The sequence below is a fragment of the Lissotriton helveticus genome, chromosome 9 (genome assembly GCF_964261635.1).
Source record: "Lissotriton helveticus chromosome 9, aLisHel1.1, whole genome shotgun sequence".
NCBI lineage: Eukaryota > Metazoa > Chordata > Amphibia > Caudata > Salamandridae > Lissotriton > Lissotriton helveticus.
This window is the reverse complement of record NC_136070.1, coordinates 31,743,506-31,767,330: the sequence shown is the minus strand read 5'-3', so window position 1 is coordinate 31,767,330 and position 23,825 is coordinate 31,743,506. Positions and strand designations below refer to the sequence as shown.

The window sequence follows — 23,825 nt, the reverse complement described above, 5'->3', positions numbered from 1 at the left end:
CTTACGCGCCATAGTTCGTATGGGTCCCGACTCAGCCATACGGTCCTGCACTGGTTTATCTGCCAACTTCAGGGGGTACTCAGGGGGTGTGTGGTGTCTGTGAAAAGGTATGGATTTGGCCCAGTTCGCTTGGATACCAGTACAGCAACCAAATCACATTACCTCACGTTGTCAATGGGGCCAGATTGTCGCTGGGATTGCATGCCTGCTAGCTGGGGAAATATGTGGGGCAGTGCAGGGTGGAGGGTGGCTGAAGAAAAAAAGAAAATGTGCCTGACGTCCGCTGCCACGCTGCATCATCAGAAGATGCTCCGGCAGGCACCTAGAGTCCCCTGCGCCAACCCAGACGCTACTCTCATGCTGGTATTACCCAGCATGATAGAAGCGTGGGGATTGGGCGGAGGCGGGCTGGGTCCACGTTCCGGCAGGGATTGGTAACCAGTGCTCTTGAGCCCTGCCGATATATCCAAGTGCGCATGTTGGTTTGGCCATCTTAGGACGGCTGTCCAAACCTATATGTGCAGTGGCTGGGTCCTGTGCCAACCACTCCTCCTGCTCCTAATGGCCCGCCCTCATGACTCGGCTGCCGCTCTGGAGAAAATAAGATGATAATAAAGAAATGTTATTAACTGCTTTACTATCATTTTATTTTACATGCATCTGCTTTTTCTGGCAGTGGGTTGATGCTCCTCAACCATAACGGAGGAGCCGCCCCTGCCTATAGGGTGATGGCATCCGCGTACATTGGGACCACCAGGGCTTTAGTAGTGAAGCCAATACTGTAACCTTGATGTTACCATAAATAATGACTCTGCACGTGGTGGGGGTTTAACGTTGTATTTAATACTTAACAGCTCTAAAGAGCGCCGAGCCGCTGGTATGTCGTTCGCGGCTTCAGCGCTAATCCCTGCGCCTGTGCGCGCGCAGCCCGGAACCTGGCCGCCTACACGTCACGTCGGTACGTGACGTGCGTACACTAGAATGCGCCGCTACAAATACCACTATTCGAATGATTGAGAAGTCTCGCTGCCAAAGGTTCCATAGCGATGGCAAAGAGTAATGGAGAATATTTAAGACATTTTTAATTCAATTGTAAATGAGCCCCTTGTGACCATTTACCTGCCAGTAAGTAATGCAGACTAGGAGAGAGGTTCCAGCACAATGAACTTGATTGCTTCTCCCTCAAGGGCCTCGTTGGCATTCAATTGTCTTGCCAATAAAGTTAAATGAAATGAGTTTGAACAATTGTTAGGTAAAGCACCGCCTCTTGGAAGGCTAGCGCTACGGCCATCTTTAAGCGGGCACTCTAACGATAAGTCCAGGGTAAACCACGTCACCCTTGCGAAGAAACAACATTTTTCCAGTGTAAGATGCTCTATATTCTGTTCATCAGATCTTATTTCAAGTTTGTCGACAAAGGTCCACTCCATCTTTTTTTTAAATAAAATGTTGTTAATATAAAAATGTGGTTTTCTTACACTTTCTTAGACTCGTCTCTAGCCTTGACAACTTGACGCGACAGAATTAAGGGATGTTTACAATCCTCACACTCTTCTTTAGTAGTGCCTTGAAATCTCACATCGAGGCTTGGAACGCACGGCTGCCCTCTCGACCCGTCTGCTCGTCGTTACACCAAAACAAATGTCATTTCCGGGTGGGAGGAGGCCACGTCACCGGCGTCACGTCAGCGCGGAAGATGGCGGCCTCTATCCGGGAGAAACAAACCGGTGAGTCTCGGTGGGCGGCCGGCTATCCCGGCATGCAGTGCGCGAGGAGGCGAGCCAGGCTGGGAGGAGGTGCTGCCCACCTGAGGCAGGGTTAGGGGCGCACCTGCAGGGTGCAGGGAGAGGCTGTGTGTGGGCACCGAGGCAGTGCTGGAACAGATGGTGATGGGGCACACCTGCAGAGTGCAGGGAGAGGCTGTGTGGGGGGCACTGAGGCTGTGCTGGAGGAGACTGTGATTGGGCACACCTGCTGAGTGCAGGGAGAGGCTGTGTGTGGGCACCGAGGCAGTGCTGGCAGGAGATAGTGATGGGGCACACCTGCAGGGTGCAGGGAGAGGCTGTGTGTGGGCACCGAGGCAGTGCTGGCAGGAGCTAGTGATGGGGCACACCTGCAGGGTGCAGGGAGAAGCTGTGTGTGGGCACCGAGGCAGTGCTGGCAGGAGCTAGTGATGGGGCACACCTGCAGGGTGCAGGGAGAGGCTGTGTGTGGGCACCGAGGCAGTGCTGGCAGGAGATAGTGATTGGGCACACCTGCAGAGTGCAGGGAGGGTGTGTGTGGGTACTGGGGCAGTGCTTGCTTACCATGCTTACCACCTGGCTCTGCTGTTCCCTGGGGGAGAGAGGGGTGTACACTGGGGGGTGCAGAGTCTGCCCCTAAACCCTGCTGTCCTGGAAGCAAGGACAGGGTTTACACCCTTCCTGTAAACTCTGATGTCATGGTGACCTGGGCTCTATTTTTCTGACGCTTTACAATATTGCTGTTAAGGAGTGACATTGGGCTAAAAGGAGATACATTCGGTTCTTTTATTTTTCTTAGCACACAGGTGACATACAAGTGCTTTTACCCTAACAGTTGTGCAATACCTCCAACTGTTGCCATTCCTCTATTGTGACAGCTACGTACAACACCTACTGTGACAAGAGTTTAGTGTTCCTTCCTCCCATCCCTAAATAAGGATGCAGGGTCCCATCAGGGGTCCCTCCACATTCATTCTCCACTTTATACAGCTCATGGCAAGCTGCCATGCCCCAACCTTTCTATGAGGACAATCTGTGCAGTGCATTACATCACTAGGTGTTGTATTGACATGACTATTCAGAAGAGAATTGTCACAGTAAACATGTGGAACAAATAAAATCTTAAATTTTTTGTAGTACTGAATTAAAAAAAAAAAAGATTTCAGACTCTTTTGAAGTGCATTGTATGCACTGTCTCACTGTGTGAAATGCTTGTGGATATCCACTCTACCATGTTTCTGCCTGATCTCACTGTTTCTAGGTTGTCCTTATCAGACAGCAGAAGCTGTCTGGTTGTGAAAGACCAATTGTGAACATCCCACCCATTCATCACCATTTGTTGGCTATCTTGGCATTCTCGTTTGCTTGCTTCTTATTCAGTGGCTAGGCTTCTAATTCTTGTGTTGAAGCATTCTCCTTAACAACCCTTTTGATTGGCCAACTTGTATCCTTTCACTGTGCATGCGTAGCGAACAACTTTTTTTCTTTTCTTTCATCACTCAATGTGAGTGGGTGTCTTTTCTAGCTTTATGTGTGCTGCTTCCCCCACACAAATACCTCCCACTCCGTGCTGCTCCCCACTTCTGCCAGCCTGTCTGTAAAAGCACAACAAGAGGGATGTTTTTGCTGTGGTATCACTGAAGACCAGACTATAAAAGATTGTTTTTCAATCACATAAATCAATCAGGATTTCTAAAGTGCGGCAAATCACCTGCGAGTGTCTCAAGGTTCTGGAGTTGGTCGCTGCATCGCGGTGCTCTGTTCATTCGAACAACCATGTTTTGAGCCTTTTTCTGAATTCCCAGAGGAATGCCGTGTTCCTAAGGTGCAGGCGAAGGTTGTTCCAGGCATTGGCTACCTCTGCTTGTTCAGCAGATCCATGGGGTGTCTGCGAGGAAAAAGGACGCTGATTGCATGTGTCTGGTTGGATTCATTTGTTAATGTATGCTGGTCTTTCGTCATGCAGGTATTTATGCTGTTCAGTATAAGCTCCTGCATTCCACATATTGCATGAAAGCACATGCTTTGGCACATCAAGGTTTTTATGGCACTGAATGAAGGCCTAAGGTGGACTTGGCATGACGCTTCTATGGAGGCCTATAGATCTCTTCCCTAGTGCACTGCAGAGGATCGAATGTATGAATCCTGGGGAAAGTAAGTGAGGCCTTTTACAGCATTTCCCTGAAACTTACTTAGTTGTTTTAAATTATTTTTAGAATACAGAGTGCTCTGTTTTTGACAGAAACGTGACTCCACAATGATTCAGACCCTATCCTTGTTCAAACCCTCCCTCCCGGTTACCTGATACACAGGGTGGATCGTAGGAGTGGCAGAGGTGGAGGAATAGCAATTGTTGTTAACAATAAAGTCTACTGCCGCATCATAGGAGACCCTTTTCTTCTCGATTGACGTTTTTCCGACTAGTACCTTTTCAGGCCTCCTAATCTATCGCCCTCCAGACGCCCCTAGACAATTCCTTGATTCCTTCCCCACTACTGTCGCTAATCTAGCCTTCGCCCCCTCCAACTTCACGGTGCTCGGTGACCTTAACCTCCATCTAGATGACCCATCTGATAAAAGGGCCAACGAGCTGACCAAGAATCTCCTGGCACTTCAGTTTAGTGAGAAAGTACGGAAACCCACCCATTCCAAAGGTCATCTATTGGACCCTGTTTTCAGCAACTGTTATAAACGTAGCTTAAGAATTCCCGTCCCGCTCCCGTGGTCCGATCACTTTCTGATCCATTTAAATTTGGAAATGCCCTGACCACCCCCCGTCCCCCCCTCCTAATATAATCTCTGTTCAGGAACGGAACAGGTCTAAGCTACCCCCTGATCAGTGGAAACACATCCTCGAAGTCACTTGACCAGCTAACGACCCTAATCTCCATCTGGCTACAGAGAATTTTAACCATTGGATTCAAGGCTCATTGGACGTAGTACTTCCAAAAAAATCCTAAACACAAATTCAGCAGGCCGAATACTGCGCCATTTTTCTCCTCTCCCCTAAGTTGAGAGAACTGAAACAATCCTGCAGAAGGCTTGAAAGGAAATAGAGAAGGGATTATTGAGACCTCACTAAATCAGGATATAGGGAGGCAATCAGATTCTACAAACTTGAAATCAAAACTGCCCAAGCTGTCTTCTACGAAGATAAGATTCATCTATCCGTTAACTCCCCCAAGGAAATCTTTTGTATTGCTAAGAACCCTCATCAAACTGCCCTTGAAACAGCCCTCGCCGGATGGCGCTATCACACGCTGCAATAGCCTGGCAGAATCCTTTTCACAGAAAATCCAAAACATTTATCTAGTCTTTCCAACTTCACAGAACCCTCACGCTATGTCACCCATGCCAGACTCACAACCTGGAACCCAAATCTCACTAGAACAATTCTCCCCCTTGATCTTGCTCTGTTGGGCTCAATTATGACGAAACTTAAATCCGGTTCTCCAACAGACCCTGCCCCTCCTCAGATCCTCACATTAGCCGCCGACATTGTTTGTCCTTGACCTCGTGAATTCCTCTTTCTCCTCTGGCATAGTTTCCCCAGCCTGGAAATGTGCCACCGTCAAAGCCCACCTAAAGAAAACTAATTTAAATCAGGACGATTTCTCCAAATATCGGCCCATTTCTCTTCTCTTCTTCCCTGGGTGAGTAAGATTCTTAAACACTATTATGGTGGATTTTCTGGAATCTAATGATTTACTCCATTCCTCCCAGACTGGTTTTCGCCCCCAATTTAGGACCGAAACTGCCCTCCTCACAGTAATGGAGGAGGTCAGGAGGATCCTGGATCAAGGGGGTAATGCTGTGATTATCCTCCTTGACCTCAGTGCTGCTTTCGACAATGAAAACTATAACCCTCTGATCCTCAGACTCAAAAACCTAGGAGTATCCAGTACTGCTCTAACCTGGCTACAATCCTTTCTGAGTGAGCGATCATTTAAGGTCTTTTGAAAGGAGATGTCTCCAATCAGTGGCCTCTTAGCTGTGGGGTTCCTCAGGGCTCCTCCCTGAGCCCCACACTGTTCAATGTGTATATGAGACAGACCCCTGGCAGAGATCGTCCATCCATTTGGCATAAAAATCATCACCTATGCAGATGACACTCAACTCGTGGTGCCGTTAAACCACCCCAAGCGGTCACCTAGCACCCTAGGTTGTTGCCTAGAGGAAGTCGCCAGATGGATGGAGCTCTCATCCTTAAACTCAATTGGGATAAGACGGAGCTCATGCTCCTCGGCAACTCCCCCTCATTCAACTCTGCCTTGCATTGGCCTAATTGTCTTGGGCCCGCCCCAGTCCCAAGAGACCAGATTAAGAGTCTGGGCATATGGCTCAACCATTCTCTCATTTTTAACCATCAAGCAGTAAAACTTTCAGCCGCCTGTTTTGGCCTACTTAGGATGCTGCGTAAGATACTTCCCCTCCTCCCTTTCCAGGCCAGAAGGCTCATGGTCCAGGCCCTTATCCACTCCTGCCTGGATTATGGGAATGTTCTCTATCTGGGTGCCCCACAATACACCATCAGTAAGCTCCAGATCATCCCAAATTGTGCTGCCCGCCTGCTCCTACAGATCCCTCGCACACAGTCTGCAAAACCAGACCTGGAGACCTTGCATTGATTGCCGATTAGGGAAAGGATTCAGTTTTGGCCCACAAAGCCGTCTGGAAGAACGGCCCAGCTGTTATCCAATCCCTGACTACCCCATACCAACCTAGAAGGAGCCTTCGCTCAACGACCACTTTCCTCTCTCTACCCCCTAAAATAATGAGAGGCAGTTGTGGCGGATGATCTTTCACCTACAGCGCCACCCTCTTGAACACTCTCCCACTTTCTCTTCGACAGGAGCCCAGTCTGCTGACCTTCCAAAGGCTTCTAAAAACATGGCTCTGTAGGAACCGTATGTAACTCTCACCACCTGACCACCGGCTGTGCCGTCTGTAGCGCTGGGAGGCCTCGGGGAAGCCATCGCGCTTTACACATTTCATTTCTTTCAAAAGTATTTGGAAAAGAAACCATCCCATTTATAATGATTGAAAACATTGAATTCAATGCATAGTTTTTAGATACCGTAAAATCTGTCCGCTCTTCCTCCAGTATTTTGAAAAGTTTTTTTTTTTAAAGTTTTTTTTAAACACAAACATTGGCAAAGCTACCAGCTCAGTACTAGTGTTATAAATGTGAAACCTGTTCGTTTTGCCAGTGTGTGTTCTTCTCTCACATGTAAAGACTTCATTAACCCTCCAGAATGTGGGTAAGTGTCTTGAATTTTGCAATCAAGTCTCTGAAAAAGAAAGTGTCACTACTCCCAAGTCTTATTCTTGCAGATACTTTACTTTGTGGTTTGATCTGAGAAGAACAGACTTTTTCCAGCCTGTACTCCATTGCTTGATTTGTGCTGGTGTTTTCTGGTGCCTGGCATCAACAACTATATCTTAACACTGGCACTTTGATAGTCAACCACGCTGTGGCGCTGTCTGATTATTTTTTAAATGACCACATAAACCGTGTTTGTAATAATATATTAAAATATAATAACAGCACACCCAGGCCCTTTTTACAGCTTTGGGGGACCTGGAATAGTTAACTCACATTTGTAGGAGTATTATGGCTAGAAGATAGCACTCTCCTCGCCTTAAGAAATTTCACTTGGTCCAGATAAACAAGCTTGCAAACTTCAAACTCCTCACCCATACCAACAAAGCACTCTAGAACACAGGTTAAGCCTACCTGAACAAAGCATTGTGGAGAAGCGTGGCTCAGTGGTTAGAGGCGGCAGACCCGGAAGCTGAGATCGACCGTGGACCAGGGTTCGATTCCCCGCCTCGGCGGGTCTCGGGCTCAGAATTCCACGGACTCGACAATTCTTGCTCTGGTGCCTACTCGAATCACGGGGTCACACTCTGCAACTCTGGGCAATAGCTTGCTTAATCTCCACTACGGCCCCTCGCGGCGGGATGCCTGGCTTTCACCTTGTGGACACCCTGCCGGGGTTTCTCACAGGGGAATACCAGGACAGGTTCCCTAAGCAAGCGCCAGGATGCCCTTTGGGTGACAGGTTTGCGCTATATAAGTACACCTACATTTACATTTACATTCTATGTCAGGACAGAGGCGAGGATTATGCATTTCTTTCTTCACTTTATTTTCACATCAGTATTGAAAAAACTTTAAACAAAAAACAGTAAAACATTACAGACTACACATCCCATCAACCACAGGGGAGCAGTCTCCATGGTAACCATAGTCCAATCACAGTTCAGTCCATTGCATGTAATCACGTGATGTCCTATCTGCTTCCTCTTTCTTCACTACTCGTCAGTTAAGTGCATTCCTATTATTCCTATTTTATCTGGCATATTCATAGAATACTTGTATATGTTGCTTTCACTGTTTATTTGAGACTATATTTTATACCTGTTCAGCCCAGTAGCTTCAGCGCAGTAGGCTTTCACCTGAGTGCTTTCCCATCTCACCACCGCGGACCTCTCGGTTGCGTGTCCTTGGGCTGTGTGGTTTGTGAGGCACGCAGAGCCCGAATGAGGCAGCTCCGTCGAGTGCTCTCGCACGTACTGTGCAGGCGGTTGGGGATTTAGACTTCTGAGCCTGCGGGCCTGTCCTTTCCCGGCCCATCCCTTGCCACACTGACACCATAACACAGTGAATTTCCCTTTGTGGTCGGTTGACCGCATCGCCATTTGGTGGCAGTTTTCAGTATTGGCAATTGGGGGCAAATGAGCCCAGAAAAAACGGTGACACTGTTGTTCCATATTCAGACCTGATGGTTGTTTTCCCTTTGAGGGGGAGGGTGTATCAGAGGGGGATTTCTTCTCTTACGAGGACAAGGACTTGGGCCATCCCTAGCACCCGGCATCCCATTCCACTGAGTCCCCAGAGGGAAATGGGGCCACTCTGATATGTCCGACCCTACACAGATATATCATCCCAGGTCGACAGAGTGGACTCCTGATGCCAAAGTAGCTGAGTCTGTGGTGGGAAAGATCTGCCAGCCCTTAGAAAAAGAAGTTAGGACTAGACTTCGGGGAGAATGCCCCAAGCCTACACTTAAGGGAATAGTGGCGAACACGCCAGAGATCGACAAAAAATTAAGTACCTTTTTCTCAAAATATGATTAATCTCAAAAAGGGAATTGATGATTCCTGGAGAAATTGCAAGGACAGACTCCTGGATGTAGTAGGCCCCTTGATCCAGATTATTCAAATAGCAGAGCAGGCTAAGGCTTCTGGTATCCCTATGTCTATGGACATAGTCGCTGGCTGGACGCAGATAGCAATATGCCATCCCAGCAACACAAACTATGCCCTGGCAGTGGAGAGGAATAAGTCCCTTCCCATAAAGATCAACCCCAAACTAGGAGACCTAGCTACCTGTGAGGCTGAGCCCATACCGCAGGGTAAACTCTTTGGTGATCCTTTTGTTAAAGAGCTTAACAAGTTTGTCACCACTTTTCCGCTCTGGATAAGGCACAGGCCTCCATCAACAAGATTTTCCCAGGGCTTGTTTTTGCTGAGGCCAGAAGAGGCAGGAGCTGCTCCTCCTGCTACGTTTATCAGCAAAGTCCCTCCAGAGGCCAGCAACGACGAAACAATGGTGGGAATGATGGCCGTCAACAGAGGAGGCACCAATGCTCCAGGGAGACCCTCTGGTCAGGCTTACTTTTCTTCCCACGCAAGATCTCGGTGGGAGGCGTCTGCACTTTGCGAACAACTGGGGAAGGATCACAACAGACACTTGGGTGCTCCAGACTGTAAGGGGCTTCCACATAGAGTTCTACAGCGCTCCTATTCAGGAGTAGCGCCCCAGACCCTTGTTTCCTTTGGCTGAAGAGGAGTGTTTAGTAGATTCCAAGGTCTTGGATCCCCTGAAAAAAGCCATTTGCAGGTCTGTGCACCACCCAGACTGGTTTCTAAGCAACCTTTTACTGGTCAAGAAGGAGGACAAAGGCTGTCAACCTGTCATCAGTCTAAAAGAATTCAACGCGTGGCTGATCTATCACCACTTCAAGATGGAGGGGATACATTTTCTCTTTGACATCCTCCTGCCTGGGGATTGGAGGGTCAGGCTAGACTTGAAGGACGCTTAGTTAGCAGTCCCCATCTTCCCTCCTCACCAGAGATTTCTCCAGTTCAGATGGAAAGGCCAGATCTTCGGGTTTCAAGCACTTCCCTTAGGCCTTTCTTCAGCCCTATGTTGCTTCACCAACCTGCTTCGCCCAGTGGTGGAAATGCACCATGAGAGGGGAGTGAGAATGATTATCTACCTGGACAACATCCTGATTATGGATTAGTCTTTGGTGCAGCTTACCCGCAACTTGAACATGACTATTGTGTTGCTCCGTGACCTGGGGTTCGTCCTTAAGCAGATTATCTTTCTAGGGTTCCTCATAGATTCAGTCTCGGTGTCCCTGAGCCTACCAACTTTGAAGGTGGCCATGATACAGAAGGAACTAAAGTCCTTCGGAGAAACAAGATCTCACTGTAAAAGCTGGACAGGATAGTGGGCCTTCTCTCCTCATCGATTCAGGCAATTTTCCTGGGCACATTACGCTACAGGGCCCTCCAGAGTCTGAAAGCTCAGCATATAAGGAGAGGTATAATCTACTCGGAGATCATCTCCCTGACTGAGGAAGCCAGGATGGAACTCCAGGAGTGGATAGACCACATGGCAGCTTGGAATCAGAGAGGGATCTTTGGATCGACTCCAGATATGGTAATAGAGTCGGACGCCAGCAGACTGTGCTGGGGAGCTGATGCAGGGAGGTCTCGATGGGAGGCAGATGTTTGCAGTAGGAGTTACAGTTGCACATCAACTGCCTTGAACTGTTGGTGGGATCCTTTGCGGTAAAATCCCTTACCAGAGACAGGGTATCTTATGCATCCTGCTAAGGATGGACAATATCTCGGCAGTCCCGTACATCAGCAGTCTGGGCAGCCCTTGATTGAAGGCCTTATCGAGCCTGGCAAATGACTTCTGCCTTCCGAGGCAGAGCTCAGTGACAGAGTACCTTCCCAGCCTGCAGAATACAGTTGTGGATAGGAACTCCAGGAACTTCTCCAATTACAGCGACTGATAACTAGATCGTGCGGTCTTCCTGGCCTCTGCAATCTGGACCTCTTTGCCTCTCGATTGAGCAACCAACTTCCACAATATGTGAGCTGGAGACCAGACCCGGAAGCCATGACAGTGGATGTCTTTCTCCAAGATTGGTCGAAGGAGTGTCCTTATGCATTTTCCCCTGTACATGATTATCCCCAGAGTAGTGGCTCAAGTTTGGCGGCAAGCAGCTTCCTTAGGGATGATCACGCTGATCTGGAAGGCCCAAGCCTGATTCCCGATACTGATGGAGAGGTGTGGCGCCGCGGCCAGTGCGACTGACGCTGGAATCACAGTTCGATCCCCGGCGCCGGTGGCAGATTAGCCCAGCACCATGTGACTCTGGACAATAGCTTGCTTAATCTTCCCGACTGCCCCAAGCGCCTGGAGACCCTTACGGGTGATTGTTTGCGCTTTACAAATGTGGATTATTATTATTATTATTATTATTCTGGAACAGTTGTGGCATTGCCCAATACAACTGCCCTCATTTCCTTCGATTCTCAAGAACCCTCGGGCTGCTCCCATCCACTGGTCCTCCAGGGTTATTTGCCCCTCATGGCATGGAGGATTTTAGGAGACGCTGGAAAGACCAACAACGTTTGTGATAGGCTGCAAACCTCATCCAACAGGCCTAGTCAGCAGGTACTGTCAAGAGGTATCACACGGCTTGGAGACAATTGCACTGTTGGTATCTGGAGAGACACGTGGATCCCATGGGGCAAAGGTTACTCACATTCTAAATTTCCTAGCAGAACTGGCTCCGGCTGGAGTGGCTTATCATCAAACTGCTTATTCTTTTTGCTCAGCCATCTCAGCGAGACACAGCAAGATTGAGGGCAAACCTGCAGAGGAGCATCCCTGGGTTTGTAAGTTAATGAAAGGCATCCGCCTGTCTTAACCTCCAGAGCCTAGATATTCTGGCCTGTGGGACGTTAATGCAGTGCTGAGACTTCTTGGCTGGCAGGATAACCAATATTTATCTCGCAAGTAGCTGTCTGCTAAACTAACAATTCTGTGTCTCATTCCCAGTAAGCGGGTTTCAGATGTGAGAGCAGTGGACATCTCTTCAAGTGTTTTTACCCACAGGGAGTCACCTTACCATATACAGGAGGACAAAAACCAATACTAGGTCAGTATCGCATCCTTCCTTTCCGGAGCATCCTAAGTTATATGTGGTTAAATGCATTGAGGCTATGACTTCAGAGCTCTGACCCCCTGGGGAAAGACAACTCCTTATCGCCATGCAGAAACCTTTCAAAGCGGTTTCTTCTCCTTCCATTGCCAAGTGGGTACGATGGATCATGGCAGAGGCATGTGTGGATATGCATGGATTTGGTGCACACTTCACAAGAGGAGCTATGGCCTCAAAAGCCATTCAGGTAGGTGGTAGGCTTGAAGATATTATGAATGCGGCTGATTGATCTTCTGCATCTACCTTTAAGAAGTTCTATTTCAAGCCAGTTTCAGAGGCGGCATCTCTGGTGGTAAGTAAGCATTGAACATGCATAATCCATGCTTCCGTCCTGACATGGATTGAAATATTTTGAGGCTAACGAGAAGGATAGTTTCAATTCTATTAACCGCATGTGCGCTAGCGGTTTACCCTCTGTGCGCCGCGTTTTTTAAAAAGCCGCGTTACATGACGAGCTCGGCTCGTCATGAGCGTACGAGCGTCGTAACTCATGACGAGCTGAGCGGGGAAGGGGTTAAGGACAAGGAGACCAGGTTTATCCCGCCCTGAGGATCCCATCGATCTCAGTCCCTCCAAGGATATTTTTTTACCAGTAGGTACTGTGCTTTCACATTGATGGCTCCTTGTTGAAATATTACTTGCAATAAGTTTCATGCAGATAGAATATTGCACTCTGAGTGGATTTTATGACCAGTATTGACTTTTTAGTATTCTGGAGAAAACGGTAACAGGACTCTCTCTATGTTGTAGGTAATGATCAAAAGTTTGAATAGGTCGGCGATCTCAGCTTAACTTCCTCCAGTGAAGAAGGGGAATTGGAAGGGACGTCACGTGATTATATGCAATAGACGGATTTATGATGGGACCATGGTTACCAACCATGGAGACTGCTTCTTATGGTTGATGGGATGTGTAGTCTGTAATGTTTTACAGTTTTTTTGTTTAAAGTTCTTTTAATACTGCTGTGAAAATAAAGTGAAGGAAGAAATGCATAATCCTCGCCTCTTTGTCCTTAATAGAATTGAAACTTTCCTTCTCGTTAGCTAGGACATTTTTTACTTACACTAACCTTTCAGACTCCTGCTGTACTGTACTCGCACTAGCACACACCCCACGTATACACAAAAGCAGAATGGGGGGATTGCACCTCCTCATACCTGGCTTCTAAAGCCTGGAACGACCTTCAACACGTCAGAGCCGCCTCCTCTCTTCTTGTATTCTGCAAATGCTGAAGTCCTGTCTGTTCGAGTGAGCCAGCCAGGGCGGACCATATGAACCTACTGCAAGCGCCTGGATACACTTGCGTGTGATTAGCGCGCTATAAAAAAACAGATAACATTACGTAACTCTGGTATTGGCATTTGGCTGCGCAAGCAGAGCCAGGGAGTTGTGCAAGCTGCTGTGGCCTCTCCAAAAATACAGAGGACCCTGTCTTCTAGGTTTTATTTTACACAAGTTAAGCACTGCTGTACTCGCTAAGTTTGTGTATGGTGAGTGTTTGCTGAGCTTTGTGTATTTGAATACAGTGAGATGTGAGTTACTCTGCAAGTTTAAAGCTTTTTTTCAGTGGTGGAAAGCATTATTGCTTGTTCTGTTGCCCCGGGTGCTCACTCCGCTACACTTTGAAGTGCTTCTTTGACGCCTCTTTAATGTACTAGACAGTCCCTCTTCTTGCTTTTTGTTTACTGTGTTAGAGAAGAATTGCGACTCGATTTATTTATTTATTTGTTTTTTTAATTTATGAGGTAGAATTACTTCAGTGACAGCCAGATTCATGAAACAAGAATCGGCTCGCAAAGGGCCAGATTCTACGAATCTGGCCCTTTGCAAGCGCTTTTTTTGCATTTGGGATTCATCATCCCAAATGCAAAAATCGCTAATTTTAAAATCGCTAAATTGCGAGGAATTGCATTTAAGGAATCTCTATGTGAGATTCCTTAAATGCAATTCATGAACCAATTTAGATTTGTGAATTTGCAATTTTTGGCCGCTATTTACTGCGAAGTCTGACCTCGTGGTAAATAGCGAAAACTTAGAAAAATGCACTTTAGTGCATTTTTCTAAGTTGTATGTTACACATGTTACACATGTGTGTGTGGACATGTGTGTGCGCAACATCAGTCTACATTTACATTTCAGGGGTGCTAGAGGGTGTCCTTTGGACACCCTGGCACCCTTGAAATCGCATCCTTATTTCCGATGACTCCCCTTTTAGGCCCATAGGAATGAATGGGGAGTCATTCCTTATTTGCGATTAGCAATTTGCTAATCGCAAATAGAAATTGCAATTTATTTTGCGATTTCTACATGAATCCCGTTTTGCGAGTCTTTAATAGCGATTCCTTATTAATCGCTATTAACCGCATGCGCGCTGCGGCTATTTTCGCGCTGCGCTGCTTTTTTCCAAAAGCCGCGTTGCATGACGAGCTGAGCTCGTCATCAGCGCCGAAGGAGTTAAGGACTCGTAAAACGGGACATTGATTAATCTGGCTGATAGTCTTTTGAGGGTTTGGCTCTTTGACTTTTCGGCGCCTCGAAGTGTGAGCAGTTAACTCACTTTCTTTGATATGGCAGCAGTTTCTGCAGATCTGGATATGTTGAGCAGCAGAACCAACCTGCAAATGAGCATTTTCTGAAATTTGACGTACTCTGTTTCAGAAAGAGAGAGGGCTCTCAGCATTCTGCATAGTCTTGTTTATTTTCTTCTTACTGTTGACCATGCCACCCAGGTAATAGTTTGTCTCTCCCTCTCTACTAAAGCCATCGTGTCCTGATATTGGTCATGCTGCATCTCAGCCCAAGAGAAGTTCATCAAATTGAAAAACTGAACAATGAAAACGCATCCCCACAACACATCCCTGGCGCATGATGGCAGAGAGGGAAGAGTTAAACACCTCCCCTCGTTTAAAGTTCTATTGTCCTAGTATTTAATGTACATTGTTTCAGTTTGAAAACTCGTAACCTGCTTGTTGCTGAAGAGAGTGTGCATGAATTTTTCTGACTTCAATTAAAGTTGAGTCTTAGCAGCTACTTTACTTCTGCGGACAAAATGTATTGTTTTTTTGGGGGATTTGTGAGATTCTACTTAAGACTTCACTCCGCTTTCACTGAGTGTCCAAAGATGAGCATACAAGGAAGGGTTAAGATTTAGCCAGTGACCGTTACTATAAATGTATGGTTTTTAAGGGCTTACCAAGGTCTGCAGTGTTCCAGATTTGAAGTTACAAACTGTTGCATAAAAGGGGACAAGAGGCAGAGAATATGCTGCGACAAGTGCTGGCCTTTGTAAACCTAACAGTTGCCCTCATATATCAGAAACAACAGGCTTTAGCATTCTGCCAAACTGTTCCTGCTTAAGTAGATTTGTTTGTGTGATAGAGCCTTGTTCTTGTGCAGGCAGACCCGAAGAAACTCAGCACTTTGGCCTTTTAAACAAGAGTCTACAGTTTCAAAGCCCCAGGGACTTCTCAGCGGCACCACCCAGTTAACCTAAGTGTTTCCCTTAGTGTTGATTATTACTAAAGTTTTCTATTTGTAATTACCAGGAACTGATATCATCTCCTGCAGCCATGGAATTTGTATTTGTAAAGTGAGCAGCCTGAGGCTGACGTCTCCTTAGTCAGTGTTATTTCACATCAGTGAACGCGCCCTTGATGCACCGTTTAACATACGGTTCTGCCTGTAGACACCTGTAGTGCCAACCATCAGTCCCACCTAATTGGCTATGTGTGAAATGCATTGGCCAGAGCGTTACAATCCGCCATGTCCTGATGATGTCCCAAACAAAGAGGTCTGGGTTGAAACATTCACTGATGCACAAAGAATAGCGAAAAGGACTGAAATTTATGACAGATCGTGGTAGACACTTGTGGCTTCCATTACCACAGTGGTATCTGGTATTTTCATTTATGTATGTACACCCAGCTTTCACATTTTGATACTTATGTATTTACTTTTGTATGTATTCGCTCATTATTTTCTGATTGCAACTGAGTTGTAGGTCTCACCTGAGACAGCGCATGCTCTTCAAGATTTTTTGTTCACTAAAAGGAGACTTAGCGCCCTGCCTTTATTTACCATTGGTTGGCATCATCGTCTTGCTTCTCATTGGTCTACGTGTACCGGTTGCACTTTGTTTGTTTGTCTCCTCCCTGGAGCATGGACGAACTACTGTTGATTTCTTTATTATTGTTCTTCTGCTGCTTGCACTCCCTCAAACTTGCGACATTTTGCATTGTGAATGTACTTTTAGAAGTAAGAGAAACTGATAAATTGTACAAGATATAAACCTATCTAAAGCTTCCAGGAATTATGCATGCATTTCAACATTTTCATCTATGTTGACATGTGACATTTGTGGCTTTTACTAGTCAAACTAATTCTCTGTTGGTAACCACAGTCACTCAGTGTGGCTCTATTAAATATCAAGATAGCCCAGTGGGCTGTGTCCTTACGCATATAACTGCATAAAATGTCAATGTCACCAAGCCTGACTCAGTCTTTCATCCATGTGAGTTTGATGGAACAAACCGTTGTTTTGTTGCTGACAAATAATACCCACTTTAACGTTTTGCAGCTAACTTTTCGTTGGCGGTGTGTGCTATCTAATTGGGCTGAGTTCTTTTTTTATTGCATTCTTACTGAGCAGAATTTCTGCCCCACAGATTTCAAAAAGCCACACAGAGAAAAAAACAATAAACCTAGCTCTCTTTGCCCAATCCGGCATCGCAAACAATAACGGTTTTAGAATGTTCATTTGTTTGAGAAAGTCCTGGTAAGGCTGTATGACATTATTTTGTAGACCACACATGCAAGTCAAGGAACTCTATCCTCACTGGCATCTGAGGACAACTTGACAAAGGCAGAACCGTTATTATTAGCACAACAGAAATGTTTTAGTTGTGTATTTGCATGTTGTACCCTGAAAATGAAAGATCGAACATCATAGGTGTTGCTAGGCGTGTGTGTCCAGCACCCTTGGTTTGTGCTCGGAGAGATTAAGAGCTAGAAGACTTTCCATGAATGCAAGGCACACATAGAATCAAACCTTTGTTTACCATATCATACTATACCATGACAGGCCCTGCCATCCAATTCCATAATTATACTATGACCGGCCATACCATACGATGCAGTGACAGGCCTTGTCGTATCATACTACACTATACAGTGACCGGCCATACCATACGATGCAGTGACAGGCCTTTCCGTATCATACTACACTATACAGTGACCGGCCATACCATACGATGCAGTGACAGGCCTTGCCGTATCATACTACACTATACAGTGACCGGCCATACCATACGATGCAGTGACAGGCCTTGCCGTATCATACTACACTATACAGTGACCGGCCATACCATACGATGCAGTGACAGGCCGTGCCATATCATACTACACTATACAGTGACAGGCCATACCATACCATACCATACACTGACAAGCCGTACCATGCTGTACATTGACAGGCCATGTCATGCCACATCATATTACGTTATATGTCATGCCATACTATGTCATAGCGTACTATACAATGCCATACCTAGGTATACAATGACAGGTGATACGATACCATACAGTGACAGGCCATATAACACCACACTATACAACGATAGACTATGTCATACCATACTATACAATGAGAGGACATACCACGACATACCTTACAGTGACAGGCAATAACATGTCATACCATTACAATGACAGACCATACTATACAATGACCGTCCATACTATAACATGCTATACCATACTATACATTGAAAGGTCATACCATTCAAACCCTGAGGGTATTGCAGTATTGATATGTACATTTTGTGGTACCAAAAGTGAAATGTTTGAGGCATACAATTGTATTTTTTGCAACACCTTTTTGTTCCATATCTGGTTGTCCTGTCCCCCAAAAGCACTGACTATAGAGCTAATCCACTTAACTCATCTAAACCAGCATTTCCATTCAGAAATTTAGCAGAAAGCACAAAAGCAGACTTGTAAGCCAATGTGTACTGCAGAGGCCAGTGAGCAAGCGGCGATGATGGCGGCAGTATGCAAACCTCCTCATTGTCACCTTTGCCATTCCCTTTTGTGGATAAGCGTGCACACTTGACTTATGAATTAGTGACTGCCCCGATTTCAGACCTTTCACTGGTCAGTCTGGATGTCCGCTCCACAATCCTCTCTCAGGCTACCTCTGCAAGCCTTTTATTCAGTTCCCTCTGCCTCATCAACACTGTTTAATAACAAGGAATTTATCAGGAGTATTCATGAGACTTTCTGTTCAAAAGTGGAGCAATACTGCAAGAAATTTCTGTTGCAATGAGTGTTTGTATATGCTTATGTTATGAAAGAGATTTTCATTTGAGACAACAGCTAGGACCTCAACTTTGTGTGGCACAGAGGCGGAAATAGAGGGATAGCTATCATTAGTGCAGTGGCACCGGGGTCCAGGAATGCAAGTAACCCATTGCACTCTAATGATTGCTAATTTTTAATAGCCATCCAGGGATCTGCACTATCTTTTTAGGTCTCGCTGAAGCAATCCCGTTAGAGATACTTTGGCGAGATTAAAGTAAGGGCTTTCAAAAGTGCACCCAAAGGCGGATTGCCTACAGTGCATGTGAGCCGGGCGCGTGCACATCACACACCATTTGTTATCAGCTTGTGAGCCTCAGCATCAGACTTCAAAGGAATCCGCTCCCCCGCCCCCTCATCAGACTTCAAAGGAATCCGCTCCCCCACCCCCTCTCCCCCCTGCCACGCAATGGCGAAAGCTTGTTTCTTTGGGTTTTTACATGTTCCTCTCACTCGGGCTTTATTTCAAACTCTGTATACATTGTTAAACCACACTAACTGCAAAACCGCGAAATTGCAACCTGGTGTTTTAAGTTTTTTTTTTTTTTGCAATGCTATACAGAGCGACCTCGACCCAATGATATTAGAGCATTTACATGAGCACCAGTAACCTCTTCCCAAGAGCTGCTGGTCATTTAGGTATTTGTGTTAAATGCAGCTTGAGATGACACAGGGGGCACCGTGATTTTCCAGGGCTCAACACTGTGCCTTGCTGTGCCTCTGATTACCCGACACCAGAATGTGTACAGCTGTGTGCAGCCTCTCGGCTGGAATGTACGCAGGACCAATTAACTGTAGTCTGATGCATAGAACATTATCCTCATGTGTTAAGAGCTCGCTGCATTCTAGGACTTGTAGTCCATAGTTCTCGTATCTGACTATACATCTACTAATGCGAAGAATACAAAACAAAATACTGGCAGTGGATGACCTACTCACATGCACTCCTAGTTTCTAAGGTTACCACATGGAGCACGGTTACTCAGACAGCAATTACCCAGCCCTAATCTTCCCTTTATCAATTAATTTCTATGAGGTCAATGTAGTTTAGTTGACGAGACTAGAAATTTATTTTACCAAAACTCAGTACTGAAAATGTAGTGTCAAGTGCGTTCAAGTTTCAATGGTTAATGCTGTGTAGGTAATTCCACTCCATTATTTTTCTTTGCTCTCTGCAGCTGGGTGAGGTTTTGGTGGTAATTTCCCAGTGACATGCAGTAATTAAGTAACCCTCATTGAATCTGCCTTAGAAGGTTGCATATAGCGTTTTATAAGACAAGCGTACAACAAAGGTCAGTTTGGCTCAAATGACATGATCGAGCACCAAGACTACAAGTCACAGTGCATTAGGTAGTAAAATACAAGACGTGGTCCGATAACATCTTGTATCCCGGTGGCATAAAACCACCTGGTAATACTACTAAAATAAGCATATTCGACTTAATAGACAGCAACGCTGAGGCTTTGGTGCATGTGTGTGTGTCTTTGCGCTAAACATTTTTCTAAATGCCCTGTTCCTGCTGAAACGGAGCCCTGTTTGTGATGCGTGCCACAAACAGAGAGTTTTCTTGCTGTTTTATAATATTACCAGGGAGCTTAGCTCCTATATTGCTACTGAAATGTTCTCCTACTGTACAGTGGGGTTTGCTTTTCGTGATAGAAAGCAGGGAGTGGGATTGTAGCAAGGAGCAGAGGACCAGGCGAAGCGTCACCACCAGACCCACCTCCACCACCACCACGTCCACCACCACCATGTCCACCACCACCATGTCCACCACCACCATGTCCTCCACCACCACATACACCACCACCACATCCACCACGACCACCACCACATCCACCACCACCACGGGTGTCCACCACCGCTACCACGTCCACCACCATGTCCACCACCACCATGTCCAACACCACCACATTCACCACCACCATGTCCAACACCACCACATTCACCACCACCATGTCCACCACCATCATGTCCACTAACACCACCATATCCACCACCACCACGTTCACCACCACGTCCACCACCACCACAACCACCACGTCCACAACCACACCACCACATCCACCACGACTACGTCCACCAACACCATATCCACCACCACCAAGTCGTCCACCACCACATCCACCACCATGTCCACCACCACCATGTACTCCACCACGGCCACCACCTCGTCCACCATGAGGCCACTACCACGTCCACCACCACCACCACCACCACTATGTCCACCACCACTACGTCCACCAACACCATGTCCACCACCACACCCACCTCCACCACCACCATGTCAACCTCTATGTCCACCACATCCACCACCATGTTCTCCACCACCATGTCCACCACCACGGCCACCACCACGTCCCATCACGAGGCCACTACCACGTCCACCACCACCACGTCTACCTCCACCACCACATCCACTACCACCATCTGGTCCACCACCACTTCCACCACTACATCCACCACCAACATGTCCACCACCACATCCACCACCAGCACGTCCACCACCACATCCACCACCTCCACCACCATGTCCACCACCACCACCATGTCCACCACCACCATGTTCACCACCACATCCACCAGCACCACATCCACCACTACCACATCCACCACTACCACGTCCACCACTACCACGTCCACCACCATGTCCACCTTCACGTCCACCAGACTTGCTTGGTTCTAGAAAATAAATATAACTAAATAATATTTTTATACAAATCAAATTGGTCTGAGTTCAGCCTTTGAGTGTGTCAATTAATTTGCAGACTGAGTGTGTACGACAAATGCTTAACACTGTCCTCTGATACTGCCTTACTGCTCAACCACACTACCACAAATAGAGTGAGGTGCTATCTAACTTTGCCTCTGCCTACCTTTGGGGTTCTACTGAACTCTGTGCACCCTATACCTCACTTTGGTATAGTATATACAGAGCCAGCTTCTTACACTCCCTGCTAGTACCAGTCCATAAAAAGAGTCCGCTAATTCCCCAGAATACTATTGGCTCATTGCCCTTCTGGACACTGAGGGAAAATGCTTTGCAAAGTTATTCATGAATGAACTGGCACAGTGGGCAACCGATAATCACATTATCCTGTTTTTAAACCGGGTTCTAAAAAGGCTGAAGAATTGAGGAGAATTTGTTAACTTTGTCGACAATGGTGGACAAAGAGGGGTCAGAGAAGTGCTATCTACTGTATGCATGTGTAGACTAATAGCTGGGTAAAAATCTAATTAACATAAAAATGGTCCGTATTAAAAAAAATCTATACTATTAAGGGATTAAAACAAGGATGTTTCCTAGACCCACTGTGTTTAATTTATATTTACCAGAAATTGACAGTCCTCCAAGCCACATCTCCCCCCCCCCCCCCAAACTCGCTGAACAGAAGGTTAATGTGTTACAGTATGCCAGTGATACAAAAAAACTGGATGAAACACTGATAGGTGTACAAGAATCGGTAGATGCATTAATTACATACTACAACACCAACATAATTAGAAGAATGTAAACAAAAGTTGTGTTTGGACAAAAATCATTAAAAAATGCTGATGGCAAGTAGAGAAAACAAAAATTGAACGGATAACAAATTCCAAATATCTGTGAGCCTGGCTGCATGAACTAGGTTAAACATCAGCCCATCTGAATGCAATAGAAACTTTAGCACAAGGCCTTAAAAAATTATTTTTTATGAGTTATGAGCATGTTCCCAAGCAGACATCAACTACCTACTCACATATGTAGGTTACAAGCGAATGCCAACCCTTACCTACAGAACAATAGTACTCCGAAACACATTTATTGAATGGCTTGATAAAGCACAGAGCAGCTCTTACGGGTTTTGGTTCCCTCTACCTGACAATACTACTTAATTCGAACTGTGCCTGGAGCTTATTCTTAACTCAAAGAGAAACGCATGGTCTGCTGTGCAAAGTCAGAAGTGACAGCTCCTAAAACTCTGAAACATCTGTGGCAGATGAAGCTTGAATCATCTCTTGTAGAGCTTGCACGAAAGGAAATATGGGAAATAAGTTTAGAAATTTAACAATTTGCAAACTAAATAAAAAGCAAGCTAAAATCCTGTCCATTTTTAACATAACATACTCTGTGCCTTTAAGCTGGGATGTACCATTTTGAAAGCCCTCGCCGGGAATGGCCCAGCTTTAATTTCCTCAAGGATCCAGAGCTATATCCCTTCTCTGGAACTGCGTTCTTCCAATCTGAACTTGTTGACCACTCCCGCATTCAAACACAAAAAACTGAGATGGGGGACTGAGATTTGTGGTCTTGGCCCGCAATTTTGGAACTCGCTTCTTATGGGATTGAGGTCTGTGACTCCCTATGCACAGTTCAGGAAACAGCACAAGACCAGGCTGTTTTCCCAGGCATATGAGTAAGCTAACTGTTCTGTCGATGCCGCCTCCCTTTTGTTCTCAGCGCCATGAAACCGTTTGGTGTACGCGCGCTTAATAAATATTTTTTAACTGCACAAGACACTCAGCAGGAAAGCACATGCAAACATTGCATGAAAGATACATGATCCTCTAAATTCCCTAATTACCTCAAATTGCCACATGCACTGAAGGTAAAAAGAGATCTAGTGTGCCTAACATTTGACCAGAGTCCCTTAAAGGCGCATTCGTATGGAAGGATATGGGGAGATCAAAAGCCGATCTGCAAGTTATGTTGATCCGCTGTACAATCGTAGGTCCACATATTATGTTTGTTTGAAAAAAAACCTGCTCTGCCCAGTTTTCATTAATCTAAAAAAACAGTCCTTCAAAAAAGCAGTGGAGTGATGGCTGAAGGATGAATCTAGTTCTTTAACCCGTTCCAGGCTCCCATCGGCCAACGGCCGACGGGAGCACGCCCTCCCGAGTGCTGCGAACGACCGTTGGCCGTCGCAGCCCCGCCCACCCTTCAGAACGCCCGTACTGCGCCGAAATAACGGCCGCAGTAAACGGTGAACTGCTGGAATCATACAGTCCGTGACATTGACAACCAAGCAGCTAACAAGTATGTCCGAAGAGGTGATGGTCACACATAATAACATTTTGACCGTGAGCCGTCGAGTTAATAGCCTCAAGGCCGAACACTGAGAAATAGTTTTGACTTTTAAAATAACTATTGATGAAGTATTGACCATCAACTCTCAGTTTTTGGCCCGTAGGGAATTTGCACTGAACTTCTACATTCCAAACTGGCTTGGATTATTCTCAGCTTGCTACTCATTTAGATTTTTTCCTTTGTGATATGCTTCATTCCTTTTATGCCTTTTAATGTATTAATTATAGATGAATAGTTGTGCACGTTGTGATACTTGGTCATTCCTTTATATGTTTTAAATTTTATCCACAATTTTAATGATTTCAAATATTCGAACAATAATCATTTTCTTACTTGCTTTT

At 46.0% G+C, this 23,825-nt stretch overlaps 1 protein-coding gene across 1 annotated transcript in view; it reads left to right on the top strand.

Annotated features, from left to right (window-relative positions):
* The first annotated feature begins 1,631 nt into the window (after positions 1 to 1,631).
* SCFD1 (sec1 family domain containing 1) overlaps positions 1,632 to 23,825 on the top strand; it is a 459,613-nt gene continuing 437,419 nt past the window's right edge. Inside the window, exon 1 of the mRNA XM_078659415.1 lies at positions 1,632 to 1,727. Coding sequence (XP_078515541.1) covers positions 1,697 to 1,727 — 31 coding nt within the window. The 5' untranslated portion in view covers positions 1,632 to 1,696. The remainder of the gene's footprint in view (positions 1,728 to 23,825) is intronic.